The 22,250-nt window shown below is 49.6% G+C and overlaps 1 protein-coding gene across 1 annotated transcript; it reads right to left on the reverse strand.

Annotated features, from left to right (window-relative positions):
• Positions 1 to 18,446: 18,446 nt before the first annotated feature.
• LOC139542338 (cell death-inducing p53-target protein 1) lies at positions 18,447 to 21,545 on the reverse strand. Its single transcript, XM_071347636.1, has 4 exons — positions 21,201 to 21,545; positions 20,921 to 21,022; positions 20,645 to 20,868; positions 18,447 to 18,876 (listed from the first exon to the last, which is right to left on the reverse strand). The coding sequence occupies exons 1-4, from the start codon at positions 21,328 to 21,330 to the stop codon at positions 18,631 to 18,633; spliced, it is 702 nt and encodes a 233-aa protein (XP_071203737.1). The 5' UTR covers positions 21,331 to 21,545; the 3' UTR covers positions 18,447 to 18,630.
• Positions 21,546 to 22,250: the final 705 nt, after the last annotated feature.

A 22,250-nucleotide genomic window follows, 5' to 3' on the forward strand; every position in this document is an offset into this window, starting at 1 on the left:
CATATGAAATATAACATACAATATAATTCAGTTAATACAGTATATATCTAATATACAATATATCATATATAATACCATATGAAATATACCATACAATATAATTCATATACTATTTAATATACGATATAGTTAATACAGTATATTATCTAATATACAATATATCATATATAATACCATATGAAATATAACATACAATATAATACAGTTAATACAGTATATTATCTAATATACAATATATCATATATAATACCATATGAAATATAACATACAATATAATTCAGTTAATACAGTATATTATCTAATATACAATATATCATATATAATACCATATGAAATATAACATACAATATAATTCATATACTATTTAATATACGTTACAGTTAATACAGTATATTATCTAATATCCAGTGGTTTAAAGCCCTGAGAGGACACTCTGACCCCTAACCTCTGACCCCTAACCTCTGACCCCTAACCTCTGACCCCTAACCTCTGACCCCTAACCTCTGTAACCTCTCTATCCCCTAACCCAGTCTACTCCAGTCCAGTGGTTTAAAGCCCTGAGAGGACACTCTGACCCCTAACCTCTGACCCCTAACCTCTGACCCCTAACCTCTGTAACCTCTATATCCCCTAACCCAGTCTACTCCAGTCCAGTGGTTTAAAGCCCTGAGAGGACACTCTGACCCCTAACCTCTGACCCCTAACCTCTGTAACCTCTCTGTCCCCTAACCCAGTCTACTCCAGTCCAGTGGTTTAAAGCCCTGAGAGGACACTCTGACCCCTAACCTCTGACCCCTAACCTCTGTAACCTCTCTATCCCCTAACCCAGTCTACTCCAGTCCAGTGGTTTAAAGCCCTGAGAGGACACTCTGACCCCTAACCTCTGACCCCTAACCTCTGACCCCTAACCCCTGTAACCTCTCTATCCCCTAACCCAGTCTACTCCAGTCCAGTGGTTTAAAGCCCTGAGAGGACACTCTGACCCCTAACCTCTGACCCCTAACCTCTGTAACCTCTCTATCCCCTAACCCAGTATACTCCAGTCCAGTGGTTTAAAGCCCTGAGAGGACACTCTGACCCCTAACCTCTGACCCCTAACCTCTGACCCCTAACCTCTGTAACCTCTCTGTCCCCTAACCCAGTCTACTCCAGTCCAGTGGTTTAAAGCCCTGAGAGGACACTCTGACCCCTAACCTCTGACCCCTAACCTCTGTAACCTCTCTATCCCCTAACCCAGTCTACTCCAGTCCAGTGGTTTAAAGCCCTGAGAGGACACTCTGACCCCTAACCTCTGACCCTAACCTCTGTAACCTCTCTATCCCCTAACCCAGTCTACTCCAGTCCAGTGGTTTAAAGCCCTGAGAGGACACTCTGACCCCTAACCTCTGACCCCTAACCTCTGACCCCTAACCTCTGTAACCTCTCTATCCCCTAACCCAGTCTACTCCAGTCCAGTGGTTTAAAGCCCTGAGAGGACACTCTGACCCCTAACCTCTGACCCCTAACCTCTGTAACCTCTCTATCCCCTAACCCAGTCTACTCCAGTCCAGTGGTTTAAAGCCCTGAGAGGACACTCTGACCCCTAACCTCTGACCCCTAACCTCTGTAACCTCTCTATCCCCTAACCCAGTCTACTCCAGTCCAGTGGTTTAAAGCCCTGAGAGGACACTCTGACCCCTAACCTCTGACCCCTAACCTCTGTAATCTCTCTATCCCCTAACCCAGTCTACTCCAGTCCAGTGGTTTAAAGCCCTGAGAGGACACTCTGACCCCTAACCTCTGACCCCTAACCTCTGTAACCTCTCTATCCCCTAACCCAGTCTACTCCAGTCCAGTGGTTTAAAGCCCTGAGAGGACACTCTGACCCCTAACCTCTGACCCCTAACCTCTGACCCCTAACCCCTGTAACCTCTCTATCCCCTAACCCTGTCTACTCCAGTCCAGTGGTTTAAAGCCCTGAGAGGACACTCTGACCCCTAACCTCTGACCCCTAACCTCTGTAACCTCTCTATCCCCTAACCCAGTCTACTCCAGTCCAGTGGTTTAAAGCCCTGAGAGGACACTCTGACCCCTAACCTCTGACCCCTAACCTCTGTAACCTCTCTATCCCCTAACCCAGTCTACTCCAGTCCAGTGGTTTAAAGCCCTGAGAGGACACTCTGACCCCTAACCTCTGACCCCTAACCCCTGTAACCTCTCTATCCCCTAACCCAGTCTACTCCAGTCCAGTGGTTTAAAGCCCTGAGAGGACACTCTGACCCCTAACCTCTGACCCCTAACCTCTGACCCCTAACCTCTGACCCCTAACCTCTGTAACCTCTCTATCCCCTAACCCAGTCTACTCCAGTCCAGTGGTTTAAAGCCCTGAGAGGACACTCTGACCCCTAACCTCTGACCCCTAACCTCTGACCCCTAACCCATGTAACCTCTCTATCCCCTAACCCAGTCTACTCCAGTCCAGTGGTTTAAAGCCCTGAGAGGACACTCTGACCCCTAACCTCTGACCCCTAACCCCTGTAACCTCTCTATCCCCTAACCCAGTCTACTCCAGTCCAGTGGTTTAAAGCCCTGAGAGGACACTCTGACCCCTAACCTCTGACCCATAACCTCTGTAACCTCTCTATCCCCTAACCTAGTCTACTCCAGTCCAGTGGTTTAAAGCCCTGAGAGGACACTCTGACCCCTAACCTCTGACCCCTAACCTCTGTAACCTCTCTATCCCCTAACCCAGTCTACTCCAGTCCAGTGGTTTAAAGCCCTGAGAGGACACTCTGACCCCTAACCTCTGACCCCTAACCTCTGACCCCTAACCTCTGACCCCTAACCTCTGTAACCTCTCTATCCCCTAACCCAGTCTACTCCAGTCCAGTGGTTTAAAGCCCTGAGAGGACACTCTGACCCCTAACCTCTGACCCATAACCTCTGTAACCTCTCTATCCCCTAACCCAGTCTACTCCAGTCCAGTGGTTTAAAGCCCTGAGAGGACACTCTGACCCCTAACCTCTGACCCCTAACCCCTGTAACCTCTCTATCCCCTAACCCAGTCTACTCCAGTCCAGTGGTTTAAAGCCCTGAGAGGACACTCTGACCCCTAACCTCTGACCCCTAACCTCTGTAACCTCTCTATCCCCTAACCCAGTCTACTCCAGTCCAGTGGTTTAAAGCCCTGAGAGGACACTCTGACCCCTAACCTCTGACCCCTAACCTCTGTAACCTCTCTATCCCCTAACCCAGTCTACTCCAGTCCAGTGGTTTAAAGCCCTGAGAGGACACTCTGACCCCTAACCTCTGACCCCTAACCCCTGTAACCTCTCTATCCCCTAACCCAGTCTACTCCAGTCCAGTGGTTTAAAGCCCTGAGAGGACACTCTGACCCCTAACCTCTGACCCCTAACCTCTGACCCCTAACCCCTGTAACCTCTCTATCCCCTAACCCAGTCTACTCCAGTCCAGTGGTTTAAAGCCCTGAGAGGACACTCTGACCCCTAACCTCTGACCCCTAACTTCTGTAACCTCTCTATCCCCTAACCCAGTCTACTCCAGTCCAGTGGTTTAAAGCCCTGAGAGGACACTCTGACCCCTAACCTCTGACCCCTAACCTCTGACCCCTAACCTCTGTAACCTCTCTATCCCCTAACCTAGTCTACTCCAGTCCAGTGGTTTAAAGCCCTGAGAGGACACTCTGACCCCTAACCTCTGACCCCTAACCTCTGACCCCTAACCTCTGTAACCTCTCTATCCCCTAACCCAGTCTACTCCAGTCCAGTGGTTTAAAGCCCTGAGAGGACACTCTGACCCCTAACCTCTGACCCCTAACCTCTGTAACCTCTCTATCCCCTAACCCAGTCTACTCCAGTCCAGTGGTTTAAAGCCCTGAGAGGACACTCTGACCCCTAACCTCTGACCCCTAACCTCTGTAACCTCTCTATCCCCTAACCCAGTCTACTCCAGTCCAGTGGTTTAAAGCCCTGAGAGGACACTCTGACCCCTAACCTCTGACCCCTAACCTCTGTAACCTCTCTATCCCCTAACCCAGTCTACTCCAGTCCAGTGGTTTAAAGCCCTGAGAGGACACTCTGACCCCTAACCTCTGACCCCTAACCTCTGACCCCTAACCTCTGTAACCTCTCTATCCCCTAACCCAGTCTACTCCAGTCCAGTGGTTTAAAGCCCTGAGAGGACACTCTGACCCCTAACCTCTGACCCCTAACCTCTGACCCCTAACCTCTGTAACCTCTCTATCCCCTAACCCAGTCTACTCCAGTCCAGTGGTTTAAAGCCCTGAGAGGACACTCTGACCCCTAACCTCTGACCCCTAACCTCTGACCCCTAACCTCTGTAACCTCTCTATCCCCTAACCCAGTCTACTCCAGTCCAGTGGTTTAAAGCCCTGAGAGGACACTCTGACCCCTAACCTCTGACCCCTAACCCCTGTAACCTCTCTATCCCCTAACCCAGTCTACTCCAGTCCAGTGGTTTAAAGCCCTGAGAGGACACTCTGACCCCTAACCTCTGACCCATAACCTCTGTAACCTCTCTATCCCCTAACCCAGTCTACTCCAGTCCAGTGGTTTAAAGCCCTGAGAGGACACTCTGACCCCTAACCTCTGACCCCTAACCCCTGTAACCTCTCTATCCCCTAACCCAGTCTACTCCAGTCCAGTGGTTTAAAGCCCTGAGAGGACACTCTGACCCCTAACCTCTGACCCCTAACCTCTGTAACCTCTCTATCCCCTAACCCAGTCTACTCCAGTCCAGTGGTTTAAAGCCCTGAGAGGACACTCTGACCCCTAACCTCTGACCCCTAACCTCTGTAACCTCTCTATCCCCTAACCCAGTCTACTCCAGTCCAGTGGTTTAAAGCCCTGAGAGGACACTCTGACCCCTAACCTCTGACCCTAACCTCTGTAACCTCTCTATCCCCTAACCCAGTCTACTCCAGTCCAGTGGTTTAAAGCCCTGAGAGGACACTCTGACCCCTAACCTCTGACCCCTAACCTCTGACCCCTAACCCCTGTAACCTCTCTATCCCCTAACCCAGTCTACTCCAGTCCAGTGGTTTAAAGCCCTGAGAGGATACTCTGACCCCTAACCTCTGACCCCTAACCTCTGTAACCTCTCTATCCCCTAACCCAGTCTACTCCAGTCCAGTGGTTTAAAGCCCTGAGAGGACACTCTGACCCCTAACCTCTGACCCCTAACCTCTGTAACCTCTCTATCCCCTAACCCAGTCTACTCCAGTCCAGTGGTTTAAAGCCCTGAGAGGACACTCTGACCCCTAACCTCTGACCCCTAACCTCTGACCCCTAACCTCTGTAACCTCTCTGTCCCCTAACCTAGTCTACTCCAGTCCAGTGGTTTAAAGCCCTGAGAGAACACTCTGAGCCCTAACCTCTGACCCCTAACCTCTGTAACCTCTCTATCCCCTAACCCAGTCTACTCCAGTCCAGTGGTTTAAAGCCCTGAGAGGACACTCTGACCCCTAACCTCTGACCCCTAACCTCTGTAACCTCTCTATCCCCTAACCCAGTCTACTCCAGTCCAGTGGTTTAAAGCCCTGAGAGGACACTCTGACCCCTAACCTCTGACCCCTAACCTCTGACCCCTAACCTCTGTAACCTCTCTATCCCCTAACCCAGTCTACTCCAGTCCAGTGGTTTAAAGCCCTGAGAGAACACTCTGACCCCTAACCTCTGACCCCTAACATCTGTAACCTCTCTATCCCCTAACCCAGTCTACTCCAGTCCAGTGGTTTAAAGCCCTGAGAGGACACTCTGACCCCTAACCTCTGACCCCTAACCTATGTAACCTCTCTATCCCCTAACCCAGTCTACTCCAGTCCAGTGGTTTAAAGCCCTGAGAGGACACTCTGACCCCTAACCTCTGACCCCTAACCTCTGACCCCTAACCTCTGACCCATAACCTCTGTAACCTCTCTATCCCCTAACCCAGTCTACTCCAGTCCAGTGGTTTAAAGCCCTGAGAGGACACTCTGACCCCTAACCTCTGACCCCTAACTAACCTCTGACCCCTAACCCCTGTAACCTCTCTATCCCCTAACCCAGTCTACTCCAGTCCAGTGGTTTAAAGCACTGAGAGGACACTCTGACCCCTAACCTCTGACCCCTAACCTCTGACCCCTAACCCCTGTAACCTCTCTATCCCCTAACCCAGTCTACTCCAGTCCAGTGGTTTAAAGCCCTGAGAGGACACTCTGACCCCTAACCTCTGACCCCTAACCTCTGTAACCTCTCTATCCCCTAACCCAGTCTACTCCAGTCCAGTGGTTTAAAGCCCTGAGAGGACACTCTGACCCCTAACCTCTGACCCCTAACCTCTGTAACCTCTCTATCCCCTAACCCAGTCTACTCCAGTCCAGTGGTTTAAAGCCCTGAGAGGACACTCTGACCCCTAACCTCTGACCCCTAACCTCTGTAAACTCTCTGTCCCCTAACCCAGTCTACTCCAGTCCAGTGGTTTAAAGCCCTGAGAGGACACTCTGACCCCTAACCTCTGACCCCTAACCCCTAACCTCTGACCCCTAACCTCTGACCCCTAACCTCTGTAACCTCTCTATCCCCTAACCCAGTCTACTCCAGTCCAGTGGTTTAAAGCCCTGAGAGGACACTCTGACCCCTAACCTCTGACCCCTAACCTCTGTAACCTCTCTATCCCCTAACCCAGTCTACTCCAGTCCAGTGGTTTAAAGCCCTGAGAGGACACTCTGACCCCTAACCTCTGACCCCTAACCTCTGTAACCTCTCTATCCCCTAACCCAGTCTACTCCAGTCCAGTGGTTTAAAGCCCTGAGAGGACACTTTGACCCCTAACCTCTGACCCCTAACCCCTAACCTCTGACCCCTAACCTCTGTAACCTCTCTATCCCCTAACCCAGTCTACTCCAGTCCAGTGGTTTAAAGCCCTGAGAGGACACTCTGACCCCTAACCTCTGACCCCTAACCTCTGTAACCTCTCTATCCCCTAACCCAGTCTACTCCAGTCCAGTGGTTTAAAGCCCTGAGAGGACACTCTGACCCCTAACCTCTGACCCCTAACCTCTGACCCCTAACCTCTGTAACCTCTCTGTCCCCTAACCTAGTCTACTCCAGTCCAGTGGTTTAAAGCCCTGAGAGGACACTCTGACCCCTAACCTCTGACCCCTAACCTCTGACCCCTAACCTCTGTAACCTCTCTATCCCCTAACCCAGTCTACTCCAGTCCAGTGGTTTAAAGCCCTGAGAGGACACTCTGACCCCTAACCTCTGACCCCTAACCTCTGTAACCTCTCTATCCCCTAACCCAGTCTACTCCAGTCCAGTGGTTTAAATCCCTGAGAGGACACTCTGACCCCTAACCTCTGACCCCTAACCTCTGTAACCTCTCTATCCCCTAACCCAGTCTACTCCAGTCCAGTGGTTTAAAGCCCTGAGAGGACACTCTGACCCCTAACCTCTGACCCCTAACCTCTGACCCCTAACCTCTGTAACCTCTCTATCCCCTAACCCAGTCTACTCCAGTCCAGTGGTTTAAAGCCCTGAGAGGACACTCTGACCCCTAACCTCTGACCCCTAACCTCTGACCCCTAACCTCTGTAACCTCTCTATCCCCTAACCCAGTCTACTCCAGTCCAGTGGTTTAAAGCCCTGAGAGGACACTCTGACCCCTAACCTCTGACCCCTAACCTATGTAACCTCTCTATCCCCTAACCCAGTCTACTCCAGTCCAGTGGTTTAAAGCCCTGAGAGGACACTCTGACCCCTAACCTCTGACCCCTAACCTCTGTAACCTCTCTATCCCCTAACCCAGTCTACTCCAGTCCAGTGGTTTAAAGCCCTGAGAGGACACTCTGACCCCTAACCTCTGACCCCTAACCTCTGACCCCTAACCCCTGTAACCTCTCTATCCCCTAACCCAGTCTACTCCAGTCCAGTGGTTTAAAGCCCTGAGAGGACACTCTGACCCCTAACCTCTGACCCCTAACCTCTGTAACCTCTCTATCCCCTAACCCAGTCTACTCCAGTCCAGTGGTTTAAAGCCCTGAGAGGACACTCTGACCCCTAACCTCTGACCCCTAACCTCTGTAACCTCTCTATCCCCTAACCCAGTCTACTCCAGTCCAGTGGTTTAAAGCCCTGAGAGGACACTCTGACCCCTAACCTCTGACCCCTAACCTCTGACCCCTAACCCCTGTAACCTCTCTATCCCCTAACCCTGTCTACTCCAGTCCAGTGGTTTAAAGCCCTGAGAGGACACTCTGACCCCTAACCTCTGACCCCTAACCTCTGACCCCTAACCCCTGTAACCTCTGACCCCTAACCTCTGACCCCTAACCTCTGTAACCTCTCTATCCCCTAACCCAGTCTACTCCAGTCCAGTGGTTTAAAGCCCTGAGAGGACACTCTGACCCCTAACCTCTGACCCCTAACCTCTGTAACCTCTCTATCCCCTAACCCAGTCTACTCCAGTCCAGTGGTTTAAAGCCCTGAGAGGACACTCTGACCCCTAACCTCTGACCCCTAACCTCTGACCCCTAACCCCTGTAACCTCTCTATCCCCTAACCCAGTCTACTCCAGTCCAGTGGTTTAAAGCCCTGAGAGGACACTCTGACCCCTAACCTCTGACCCCTGACCTCTGTAACCTCTCTATCCCCTAACCCAGTCTACACCAGTCCAGGTGTTTAAAGCCCTGAGAGGACACTCTGACCCCTAACCTCTGACCCTAACCTCTGTAACCTCTCTATCCCCTAACCCAGTCTACTCCAGTCCAGTGGTTTAAAGCCCTGAGAGGACACTCTGACCCCTAACCTCTGACCCCTAACCTCTGACCCCTAACCCCTGTAACCTCTCTATCCCCTAACCCAGTCTACTCCAGTCCAGTGGTTTAAAGCCCTGAGAGGACACTCTGACCCCTAACCTCTGACCCCTAACCTCTGACCCCTAACCTCTGTAACCTCTCTGTCCCCTAACCTAGTCTACTCCAGTCCAGTGGTTTAAAGCCCTGAGAGGACACTCTGACCCCTAACCTCTGACCCCTAACCTCTGTAACCTCTCTATCCCCTAACCCAGTCTACTCCAGTCCAGTGGTTTAAAGCCCTGAGAGGACACTCTGACCCCTAACCTCTGACCCCTAACCTCTGACCCCTAACCTCTGACCCCTAACCTCTGTAACCTCTCTATCCCCTAACCCAGTCTACTCCAGTCCAGTGGTTTAAAGCCCTGAGAGGACACTCTGACCCCTAACCTCTGACCCCTAACCTCTGTAACCTCTCTATCCCCTAACCCATTCAACTCCAGTCCAGTGGTTTAAAGCCCTGAGAGGACACTCTGACCCCTAACCTCTGACCCCTAACCTCTGACCCCTAACCCATGTAACCTCTCTATCCCCTAACCCAGTCTACTCCAGTCCAGTGGTTTAAAGCCCTGAGAGGACACTCTGACCCCTAACCTCTGACCCCTAACCTCTGTAACCTCTCTATCCCCTAACCTAGTCTACTCCAGTCCAGTGGTTTAAAGCCCTGAGAGGACACTCTGACCCCTAACCTCTGACCCCTAACCTCTGTAACCTCTCTATCCCCTAACCCAGTCTACTCCAGTCCAGTGGTTTAAAGCCCTGAGAGGACACTCTGACCCCTAACCTCTGACCCCTAACCTCTGACCCCTAACCTCTGACCCCTAACCCCTGTAACCTCTCTATCCCCTAACCCAGTCTACTCCAGTCCAGTGGTTTAAAGCCCTGAGAGAACACTCTGACCCCTAACCTCTGACCCCTAACCTCTGTAACCTCTCTATCCCCTAACCCAGTCTACTCCAGTCCAGTGGTTTAAAGCCCTGAGAGGACACTCTGACCCCTAACCTCTGACCCCTAACCTCTGACCCCTAACCTCTGTAACCTCTCTATCCCCTAACCCAGTCTACTCCAGTCCAGTGTTTTAAAGCCCTGAGAGGACACTCTGACCCCTAACCTCTGACCCCTAACCTCTGACCCCTAACCTCTGTAACCTATCTATCCCCTAACCCAGTCTACTCCAGTCCAGTGGTTTAAAGCCCTGAGAGGACACTCTGACCCCTAACCTCTGACCCCTAACCTCTGTAACCTCTCTATCCCCTAACCCAGTCTACTCCAGTCCAGTGGTTTAAAGCCCTGAGAGGACACTCTGACCCCTAACCTCTGACCCCTAACCTCTGACCCCTAACCCCTGTAACCTCTCTATCCCCTAACCCAGTCTACTCCAGTCCAGTGGTTTAAAGCCCTGAGAGGACACTCTGACCCCTAACCTCTGACCCCTAACCTCTGTAACCTCTCTATCCCCTAACCCAGTCTACTCCAGTCCAGTGGTTTAAAGCCCTGAGAGGACACTCTGACCCCTAACCTCTGACCCCTAACCTCTGACCCCTAACCCCTGTAACCTCTCTATCCCCTAACCCAGTCTACTCCAGTCCAGTGGTTTAAAGCCCTGAGAGGACACTCTGACCCCTAACCTCTGACCCCTAACCCCTGTAACCTCTCTATCCCCTAACCCAGTCTACTCCAGTCCAGTGGTTTAAAGCCCTGAGAGGACACTCTGACCCCTAACCTCTGACCCCTAACCTCTGACCCCTAACCCCTGTAACCTCTCTATCCCCTAACCCAGTCTACTCCAGTCCAGTGGTTTAAAGCCCTGAGAGGACACTCTGACCCCTAACCTCTGACCCCTAACCTCTGTAACCTCTCTATCCCCTAACCCAGTCTACACCAGTCCAGGTGTTTAAAGCCCTGAGAGGACACTCTGACCCCTAACCTCTGACCCCTAACCCCTGTAACCTCTCTGACCCCTAACCCAGTCTACTCCAGTCCAGTGGTTTAAAGCCCTGAGAGGACACTCTGACCCCTAACCTCTGACCTCTAACCCCTGTAACCTCTCTATCCCCTAACCCAGTCTACTCCAGTCCAGTGGTTTAAAGCCCTGAGAGGACACTCTGACCCCTAACCTCTGACCCCTAACCTCTGACCCCTAACCTCTGTGACCTCTCTATCCCCTAACCCAGTCTACTCCAGTCCAGTGGTTTAAAGCCCTGAGAGGACACTCTGACCCCTAACCTCTGACCCCTAACCTCTGTAACCTCTCTATCCCCTAACCCAGTCAACTCCAGTCCAGTGGTTTAAAGCCCTGAGAGGACACTCTGACCCCTAACCTCTGACCCCTAACCTCTGACCCCTAACCCATGTAACCTCTCTATCCCCTAACCCAGTCTACTCCAGTCCAGTGGTTTAAAGCCCTGAGAGGACACTCTGACCCCTAACCTCTGACCCCTAACCTCTGACCCCTAACCCCTGTAACCTCTCTATCCCCTAACCCAGTCTACTCCAGTCCAGTGGTTTAAAGCCCTGAGAGGACACTCTGACCCCTAACCTCTGACCCCTAACCTCTGTAACCTCTCTATCCCCTAACCCAGTCTACTCCAGTCCAGTGGTTTAAAGCCCTGAGAGGACACTCTGACCCCTAACCTCTGACCCCTAACCTCTGACCCCTAACCCCTGTAACCTCTCTATCCCCTAACCCAGTCTACTCCAGTCCAGTGGTTTAAAGCCCTGAGAGGACACTCTGACCCCTAACCTCTGACCCCTAACCCCTGTAACCTCTCTATCCCCTAACCCAGTCTACTCCAGTCCAGTGGTTTAAAGCCCTGAGAGGACACTCTGACCCCTAACCTCTGACCCCTAACCTCTGACCCCTAACCCCTGTAACCTCTCTATCCCCTAACCCAGTCTACTCCAGTCCAGTGGTTTAAAGCCCTGAGAGGACACTCTGACCCCTAACCTCTGACCCCTAACCTCTGTAACCTCTCTATCCCCTAACCCAGTCTACACCAGTCCAGGTGTTTAAAGCCCTGAGAGGACACTCTGACCCCTAACCTCTGACCCCTAACCCCTGTAACCTCTCTGACCCCTAACCCAGTCTACTCCAGTCCAGTGGTTTAAAGCCCTGAGAGGACACTCTGACCCCTAACCTCTGACCCCTAACCTCTGACCCCTAACCCCTGTAACCTCTCTATCCCCTAACCCAGTCTACTCCAGTCCAGTGGTTTAAAGCCCTGAGAGGACACTCTGACCCCTAACCTCTGACCCCTAACCCTCTGACCCCTAACCTCTGTAACCTCTCTGTCATCTAACCCAGTCTACTCCAGTCCAGTGGTTTAAAGCCCTGAGAGGACACTCTGACCCCTAACCTCTGACCCCTAACCTCTGTAACCTCTCTATCCCCTAACCCAGTCTACTCCAGTCCAGTGGTTTAAAGCCCTGAGAGGACACTCTGACCCCTAACCTCTGACCCCTAACCTCTGACCCCTAACCTCTGACCCCTAACCTCTGACCCCTAACCTCTGTAACCTCTCTATCCCCTAACCCAGTCTACTCCAGTCCAGTGGTTTAAAGCCCTGAGAGGACACTCTGACCCCTAACCTCTGACCCCTAACCTCTGTAACCTCTATATCCCCTAACCCAGTCTACTCCAGTCCAGTGGTTTAAAGCCCTGAGAGGACACTCTGACCCCTAACCTCTGACCCCTAACCTCTGACCCCTAACCCCTGTAACCTCTCTATCCCCTAACCCAGTCTACTCCAGTCCAGTGGTTTAAAGCCCTGAGAGGACACTCTGACCCCTAACCTCTGACCCCTAACCTCTGTAACCTCTCTATCCCCTAACCCAGTCTACTCCAGTCCAGTGGTTTAAAGCCCTGAGAGGACACTCTGACCCCTAACCTCTGACCCCTAACCTCTGACCCCTAACCTCTGTAACCTCTCTATCCCCTAACCCAGTCTACTCCAGTCCAGTGGTTTAAAGCCCTGAGAGGACACTCTGACCCCTAACCTCTGACCCCTAACCTCTGACCCCTAACCCCTGTAACCTCTCTATCCCCTAACCCAGTCTACTCCAGTCCAGTGGTTTAAAGCCCTGAGAGGACACTCTGACCCCTAACCTCTGACCCCTAACCTCTGACCCCTAACCTCTGTAACCTCTCTATCCCCTAACCCAGTCTACTCCAGTCCAGTGGTTTAAAGCCCTGAGAGGACACTCTGACCCCTAACCTCTGACCCATAACCTCTGTAACCTCTCTATCCCCTAACCCAGTCTACTCCAGTCCAGTGGTTTAAAGCCCTGAGAGGACACTCTGACCCCTAACCTCTGACCCCTAACCGAGAGGACACTCTGACTCGGGCTTCTGATGTCACCAGTCCTTCTCTTCTTGTGGTGATGATGTCACGTCCTGTAGCGATGATGTCACGTCCTGTAGTGATGATGTCACATCCTGTAGTGATGATGTCATGGCATGTAGTGATGATGTCACATCCTGTAGTGAGGATAAAACAATGAAAACAAGCATCCCAGAAAAGTGCTCAAAATAGACGTTAACATGTAGATTTAAGAAACAAGGTTTGTGAAATTAATAATTTGCTAGTAACAGATGGCATTCGTATTCTATCTCTGAAACTCACTTAGATAATACCTTTCATGATACAGTGGTAACAATACAAGGTTATAACAATTACAGAAAAGACAGAAATGCCAAAGGTGGAGGTGTTGCTGTCTATATTCAGAACCACATTCCTATAGAGATTAGAGAGGATCTCATGTTAAATACTGTTGAAGTAATATGGCTACAGGTTCATCTGCCTCATCTAAAGCCCATTCTGGTGGGAAGCTGCTATAGACCACCAAGTGTTAACAGTCAGTATCTGAATAATGTGTGAAATGCTTGATAATGTATGTGATATCAACAGAGAGGTATATTTTCTGGGTGATTTAAATAGTGACTGGCTTTTATCAAGCTGCCCACTCAAGAGAAAGCTTCAAACTGTAACCAGCGCCTGGAACCTGGTTCAGGTTATCAGTCAACCTACCAGTGTAGTTACAAACAGCACAGGAATGAAATCATTAACATGTATGGATCACATCTTTACTAATGCTGCAGAAAGTTGTTTTAAAGCAGTATCCAGATCCATAGGATGTAGTGATCACAATATAGTAGCCATATCTTTGAATACCAAAGTTCCAAAGACTGGGCCTAATATAGTGCATAAGAGGTCATATAATACGTTTTGTAGTGATTCCTATGTTGTTGATGTAAATAATATCTGTTGGTCTGTGGTGTGTAATGAGGAGTAACCAGACACTGCATTTGACACATTTATGAAACATCTTATCCCAGTTACTAATAAACACCCATTAAGAAAAGGACTGTTAAAACTGTTAAATCCCCGTGGATTGATGAGGAATTGAAAAATGGTGTGGTTGAGAGGGATGAGGCAAAAGGAATGGCAAATAAGTCTGGCTGCCCAACCGATTGGCAAACATATTGCAAATGGAGAAATCGTGCGACTAAACTGAATAAAAAAGAAGAAACTACACTATGAAACAGAAGAAACTACACTATGAAACAGAAGAAACTACACTATGAAACAGAAGAAACTACACTATGAAACAGAAGAAACTACACTATGAAACAGAAGAAACTACACTATGAAACAGAAGAAACTACACTATGAAACAGAAGAAACTACACTATGAAACAGAAGAAACTACACTATGAAACAGAAGAAACTACACTATGAAACAGAAGAAACTACACTATGAAACAGAAGAAACTACACTATGAAACAGAAGAAACTACACTATGAAACAGAAGAAACTACACTATGAAACAGAAGAAACTACACTATGAAACAGAAGAAACTACACTATGAAACAGAAGAAACTACACTATGAAACAGAAGAAACTACACTATGAAACAGAAGAAACTACACTATGAAACAGAAGAAACTACACTATGAAACAGAAGAAACTACACTATGAAACAGAAGAAACTACACTATGAAACAGAAGAAACTACACTATGAAACAGAAGAAACTACACTATGAAACAGAAGAAACTACACTATGAAACAGAAGAAACTACACTATGAAACAGAAGAAACTACACTATGAAACAGAAGAAACTACACTATGAAACAGAAGAAACTACACTATGAAACAGAAGAAACTACACTATGAAACAGAAGATAAATGAAGTAAAGAATGATGGTAAAAAGCTTTGGAGATTCAATTAAATTGAGGGAAAAAAGGTCAATCAGCTCATTAATTGAATCAGATGCTCATTCATCACAAACCCGATATATAGCCAACTACAATAATGATTTCTCTCAATGGCAAGTGGTCCCGTGTGGCTCAGTTGGTAGAGCATGGCGCTTGCAACGCCAGGGTTGTGGGTTCATTCCCCACGGGGGGACCAGGATGAATATGTATGAACTTTCCAATTTGTAAGTCGCTCTGGATAAGAGCGTCTGCTAAATGACTTAAATGTAAATGTAGCAAACTTAGGCATGGCATGCCAGCAACAAATGCTGAAGGGAAGCAAAAGTCATTCCTGAGAATAGTAAAGCCCCGTTACTGGCTCAAAAAGCCAACCAATCAGCTTGTTATCAACCCTTTGTGATTTGATTGCATCTATCTTCAGAGCTCGTGCTGCTAGGTGACCTAAACTGGGTAACACTCCGGCCATCCTACAATCTAAGCTTGATGCCCTCAATCTCACACAAATCATCAAGGAACCTACCAGGTACAACCCCAAACCCGTAAACACAGGCACCCTCATAGATGTCATCCTAACCAACCTGCCCTCCAAATACACCTCTGCTGTCTTCAACCAGGATCTCAGCGATCACTGCCTCATTGCCTGCATCCGCTATGGGTCAGCGGTCAAACGACCTCCACTCATCACTGTCAAACGCTCCCTGAAACACTTCAGCGAGCAGGCCTTTCTAATCGACCTGGCCGGGGTATCCTGGAAGGATATTGACCTCATTTCGTCAGTAGAAGATGCTGGTTATTCTTTAAAAGTGCTTTCCTCACAATCTTACATTTATTTTAATTTTAATTTCACCTTTATTTAACCAGGTAGGCCAGTTGAGAACAAGTTCTCATTTACAACTGCGACCTGGCCAAGATTAAGCAAAGCAGTGCGACACAAACAACAACACAGAGTTACACATGGAATAAACAAACTTACAGTCAATAACACAATAGAGAAAAAGTCTATATACAGGAAGAGTAGCTGCTGCCTCGGCAGGAACTAATGGGGATCCATAATAAACCCCAGGAAAAGAAACTGCTGCCTCGGCAGGAACTAATGGGGATCCATAATAAACCCCAGGAAGAGTAGCTGCTGCCTCGGCAGGAACTAATGGGGATCCATAATAAACCCCAGGAAGAGTAGCTGCTGCCTTGGCAGGAACTAATGGGGATCCATAATAAACCCCAGGAAGAGTAGCTGCTGCCTTGACAGGAACTAATGGGGATCCATAATAAACCCCAGGAAGAGTAGCTGCTGCCTTGGCAGGAACTAATGGGGATCCATAATAAACATCAGGAAGAGTAGCTGGTGCCTTGGCAGGAACTAATGGGGATCCATAATAACCCCCAGGAAGAGTAGCTGCTGCCTTGGCAGGAACTAACAGGGATCCATAATAAACCCCAGGAAGAGTAGCTGCTGCCTTGGCAGGAACTAATGGGGATCCATAATAAACCCCAGGAAGAGTAGCTGCTGCCTAGGCAGGAACTAATGGGGATCCATAATAAACCCCAGGAAGAGTAGCTGCTGCCTTGGCAGGAACTAATGGGGATCCATAATAAACCCCAGGAAAAGAAACTGCTGCCTCGGCAGGAACTAATGGGGATCCATAATAAACCCCAGGAAGAGTAGCTGCTGCCTCGGCAGGAACTAATGGGGATCCATAATAAACCCCAGGAAGAGTAGCTGCTGCCTTGGCAGGAACTAATGGGGATCCATAATAAACCCCAGGAAGAGTAGCTGCTGCCTTGACAGGAACTAATGGGGATCCATAATAAACCCCAGGAAGAGTAGCTGCTGCCTTGGCAGGAACTAATGGGGATCCATAATAAACATCAGGAAGAGTAGCTGGTGCCTTGGCAGGAACTAATGGGGATCCATAATAACCCCCAGGAAGAGTAGCTGCTGCCTTGGCAGGAACTAACAGGGATCCATAATAAACCCCAGGAAGAGTAGCTGCTGCCTTGGCAGGAACTAATGGGGATCCATAATAAACCCCAGGAAGAGTAGCTGCTGCCTAGGCAGGAACTAATGGGGATCCATAATAAACCCCAGGAAGAGTAGCTGCTGCCTTGGCAGGAACTAATGGGGATCCATAATAAACCCCAGGAAGAGTAGCTGCTGCCTTGACAGGAACTAATGGGGATCCATAATAAACCCCAGGAAGAGTAGCTGCTGCCTTGGCAGGAACTAATGGGGATCCATAATAAACACCAGGAAGAGTAGCTGCTGCCTTGGCAGGAACTAATGGGGATCCATAATAAACACCAGGAAGAGTAGCTGCTGCCTTTACAGGAACTAATGGGGATCCATAATAAACCCCAGGAAGAGTAGCTGCTGCCATGGCAGGAACTAATGGGGATCCATAATAAACCCCAGGAAGAGTAGCTGCTGCCTTGGCAGGAACTAATGGGGATCCATAATAAACCCCAGGAAGAGTAGCTGCTGTCTTGGCAGGAACTAATGGGGATCCATAATAAACCCCAGGAAGAGTAGCTGCTGCCTTGACAGAACTAATGGGGATCCATAATAAACCCCAGGAAGAGTAGCTGCTGCCTTGGCAGGAACTAATGGGGATCCATAATAAACCCCAGGAAGAGTAGCTGCTGCCTTGGCAGGAACTAATGGGGATCCATAATAAACCCCAGGAAGAGTAGCTGCTGCCTTGACAGAACTAATGGGGATCCATAATAAACCCCAGGAAGAGTAGCTGCTGCCTTGGCAGGAACTAATGGGGATCCATAATAAACACCAGGAAGAGTAGCTGCTGCCTTGACAGGAACTAATGGGGATCCATAATAAATCCCAGGAAGAGTAGCTGCTGCCATGGCAGGAACTAATGGGGATCCATAATAAACCCCAGGAAGAGTAGCTGCTGCCTTGGCAGGAACTAATGGGGATCCATAATAAACCCCAGGAAGAGTAGCTGCTGTCTTGGCAGGAACTAATGGGGAAACATAATAAACCCCAGGAAGAGTAGCTGCTGCCTTGGCAGAACTAATGGGGATCCATAATAAACCCCAGGAAGAGTAGCTGCTGCCTTGGCAGGAACTAATGGGGATCCATAATAAACCCCAGGAAGAGTAGCTGCTGCCTTGGCAGGAACTAATGGGGATCCATAATAAACCCCAGGAAGAGTAGCTGCTGCCTTGGCAGGAACTAATGGGGATCCATAATAAACCCCAGGAAGAGTAGCTGCTGCCTTGGCAGGAACTAATGGGGATCCATAATAAACACCAGGAAGAGTAGCTGCTGCCTTGGCAGGAACTAATGGGGATCCATAATAAACACCAGGAAGAGTAGCTACTGCCTTGGCAGGAACTAACGGGGATCCATAATAAACCCCAGGAAGAGTAGCCGATGCCTTGGCAGGAACTAATGGGGATCCATAATAAACCCCAGGAAGAGTAGCTGCTGCCTTGGCAGGAACTAATGGGGATCCATAATAAATACAAACACAAATCATGTCATGTAGTGATGATGTCACGTCATGTAGTGATGATGTCACGTCTTGTAGTGATGATGTCACCTGGTGTGTATGTGGAGGTGGGCGTGGCAGAGCGGGCAGGAATGATGAGCATCCTGGAACCCTGGAACCTCGAACGGGATCACACACACACACACACACACACACACACACACACACACACACACACACAACACACACACACACACACACACACACACACACACACACACAACACACACACACACACACACACACACACACACACACACACACACACACACACACACACATACACACGTTTGCTATTACTCAGAAGGTTGCATCAGAGGGCCAATATCATTGTTGTCGTCAGCGACATCGAATGCATGATGTGACTGTGTCTGTGTTACCCCAGGACTGTGTCAGTGTTACCCCAGGACTGTGTCTGTGTTACCCCAGGACTGTGACTGTGTCTGTGTTACCCCAGGAGTGTGTCAGTGTTACCCCAGGACTGTGTCAGTGTTACCCCAGGACTGTGACTGTGTCTGTGTTACCCCAGGAGTGTGTCAGTGTTACCCCAGGACTGTGACTGTGTCTGTGTTACCCCAGGAGTGTGTCAGTGTTACCCCAGGACTGTGACTGTGTCTGTGTTACCCCAGGAGTGTGTCAGTGTTACCCCAGGAGTGTGTCTGTGTTACCCCAGGAGTGTGTCAGTGTTACCCCAGGACTGTGACTGTGTCTGTGTTACCCCAGGAGTGTGACTGTGTCTGTGTTACCCCAGGACTGTGTCTGTGTCTGTGTTACCCCAGGACTGTGTCTGTGTCTGTGTTACCCCAGGACTGTGACTGTGTCTGTGTTACCCCAGGACTGTGACTGTGTCTGTGTTACCCCAGGACTGTGTCTGTGTTACCCCAGGACTGTGACTGTGTCTGTGTTACCCCAGGAGTGTGACTGTGTCTGTGTTACCCCAGGACTGTGTCTGTGTCTGTGTTACCCCAGGACTGTGTCTGTGTCTGTGTTACCCCAGGACTGTGACTGTGTCTGTGTTACCCCAGGAGTGTGACTGTGTCTGTGTTACCCCAGGACTGTGTCTGTGTTACCCCAGGACTGTGTCTGTGTCTGTGTTACCCCAGGACTGTGTCTGTGTTACCCCAGGACTGTGACTGTGTCTGTGTTACCCCAGGACTGTGTCTGTGTTACCCCAGGACTGTGACTGTGTCTGTGTTACCCCAGGACTGTGTCTGTGTTACCCCAGGACTGTGTCTGTGTTACCCCAGGACTGTGACTGTGTCTGTGTTACCCCAGGAGTGTGTCAGTGTTACCCCAGGACTGTGACTGTGTCTGTGTTACCCCAGGACTGTGTCTGTGTTACCCCAGGACTGTGACTGTGTCTGTTTTACCCCAGGAGTGTGTCAGTGTTACCCCAGGACTGTGTCTGTGTTACCCCAGGACTGTGACTGTGTCTGTGTTACCCCAGGACTGTGACTGTGTCTGTTTTACCCCAGGAGTGTGTCAGTGTTACCCCAGGACTGTGTCTGTGTTACCCCAGGACTGTGACTGTGTCTGTGTTACCCCAGGACTGTGACTGTGTCTGTGTTACCCCAGGACTGTGACTGTGTCTGTTTTACCCCAGGACTGTGTCAGTGTTACCCCAGGACTGTGTCTGTGTTACCCCAGGACTGTGACTGTGTCTGTGTTACCCCAGGACTGTGACTGTGTCTGTGTTACCCCAGGAGTGTGTCTGTGTTACCCCAGGACTGTGACTGTGTCTGTGTTACCCCAGGACTGTGTCTGTGTTACCCCAGGACTGTGTCTGTGTTACCCCAGGACTGTGTCTGTGTTACCCCAGGACTGTGTCTGTGTTACCCCAGGACTGTGTCTGTGTTACCCCAGGACTGTGACTGTGTTACCCCAGGACTGTGTCTGTGTTACCCCAGGACTGTGTCTGTGTTACCCCAGGACTGTGTCTGTGTCTGTGTTACCCCAGGACTGTGTCTGTGTTACCCCAGGACTGTGTCTGTGTTACCCCAGGACTGTGTCTGTGTTACCCCAGGACTGTGTCTGTGTTACCCCAGGACTGTGTCTGTGTTACCCCAGGAGTGTGAGCAGGCCGCACATGGCCCAAGCAGCCATGCCAGGTCTGTAGGTGACGACCGTCGTGACCCGCTGACGACAGTTAGAACACTGTGTCATACAGGGGGCGTCGCCCAGCGGACCCACAGCCTCTGGTTGGATGATCAACACCGTCGGGAAATGCTGCTGCACTGTCTCCATGTTGACAACTGACAGAGAGATCAGATCAGAACCAATTATATTTCACAACTCTCTAAATGGCTCTGGTTCTGATTGGTGGATAGTGGCAGTTACTTTGTGTTGATTGGTGGAGGAAGAAGCTAGTCTGCTCCTGAATGGGTAGTGACTGCCTGGTGGGCGGAGTCAGGACAGGAAACGGGTCCATCTGCATGGTGACTACAGAGACAACTAATCAGAGAGGAGAACACAAACACACGCATGCACACGCACATGCGCACAAAGATACACACACACACACACACACACACACACACACACACACACACACACACACACACACACACACACACACACACACACACACACACACACACACACACACACACACACCTACCTGCTTCTCCGTAGGTGGGTGGGGGTGTGGTTGGTGTTGGGTGGTGGGGAGGAAAGGAGGAGATGGTTGCTATGGCGGTCGTGGGAGCGGGGGGATAGTGGGGGGCCTCATTGTACGACGGGGGATCCATCAGGAAGACAACAGGAAGTAGCTGCCACAGACAGGAAGTAGCTGAACCACGCTCCAATCAGAATCAGCCTCACAAGAACTAGAGTCAGATGGAGAAGCATTAGTCAAGGGGTCCGAGTACAGATGCAACTAACTGTCTGTCTGTCTGTCTGTCTGTGTCTGTCTGTCTGTCTGTCTGTCTGTCTGTCTGTCTGTCTGTCTGTCTGTCTGTCTGTCTGTCTGTCACATTAGTCAACTTGTTAGAGAGTAGTAGTAGTAACAGAGTCTTACCTGTTATAGAGAGTAGTAGTAGTAGTAGTAACAGATACTTACCTGTTATAGAGGGTAGTAGTAGTAGTAGTAACAGAGTCTTACCTGTTATAGAGGGTAGTAGTAGTAGTAGTAACAGAGTCTTACCTGTTATAGAGGGTAGTAGTAGTAACAGAGTCTTTCCTGATATAGAGGGTAGTAGTAGTAGTAACAGAGTCTTACCTGTTATAGAGGGTAGTAGTAGTAGCAGAGTCTCACCTGTTATAGAGGGTAGTAGTAGTAGTAGTAGTAACAGAGTCTTACCTGTTATAGAGGGTAGTAGTAGTAGTAACAGAGTCTTACCTGTTATAGAGAGTAGTAGTAGTAACATAGTCTTACCTGTTATAGAGAGTAGTAGTAGTAGTAGTAACAGAGTCTTACCTGTTATAGGGAGTAGTAGTAGTAACAGAGTCTCACCTGTTATAGAGGGTAGTAGTAGTAGTAGTAACAGAGTCTTACCTGTTATAGAGAGTAGTAGTAGTAACAGAGTCTTACCTGTTATAGAGAGTAGTAGTAGTAGTAACAGAGTCTTACCTGTTATAGAGAGTAGTAGTAGTAACAGAGTCTTACCTGTTATGGAGGGTAGTAGTAGTAACAGAGTCTTACCTGTTATAGAGGGTAGTAGTAGTAGTA

Source organism: Salvelinus alpinus, chromosome 2 (genome assembly GCF_045679555.1).
Source record: "Salvelinus alpinus chromosome 2, SLU_Salpinus.1, whole genome shotgun sequence".
In the NCBI taxonomy this organism is placed as follows: domain Eukaryota; kingdom Metazoa; phylum Chordata; class Actinopteri; order Salmoniformes; family Salmonidae; genus Salvelinus; species Salvelinus alpinus.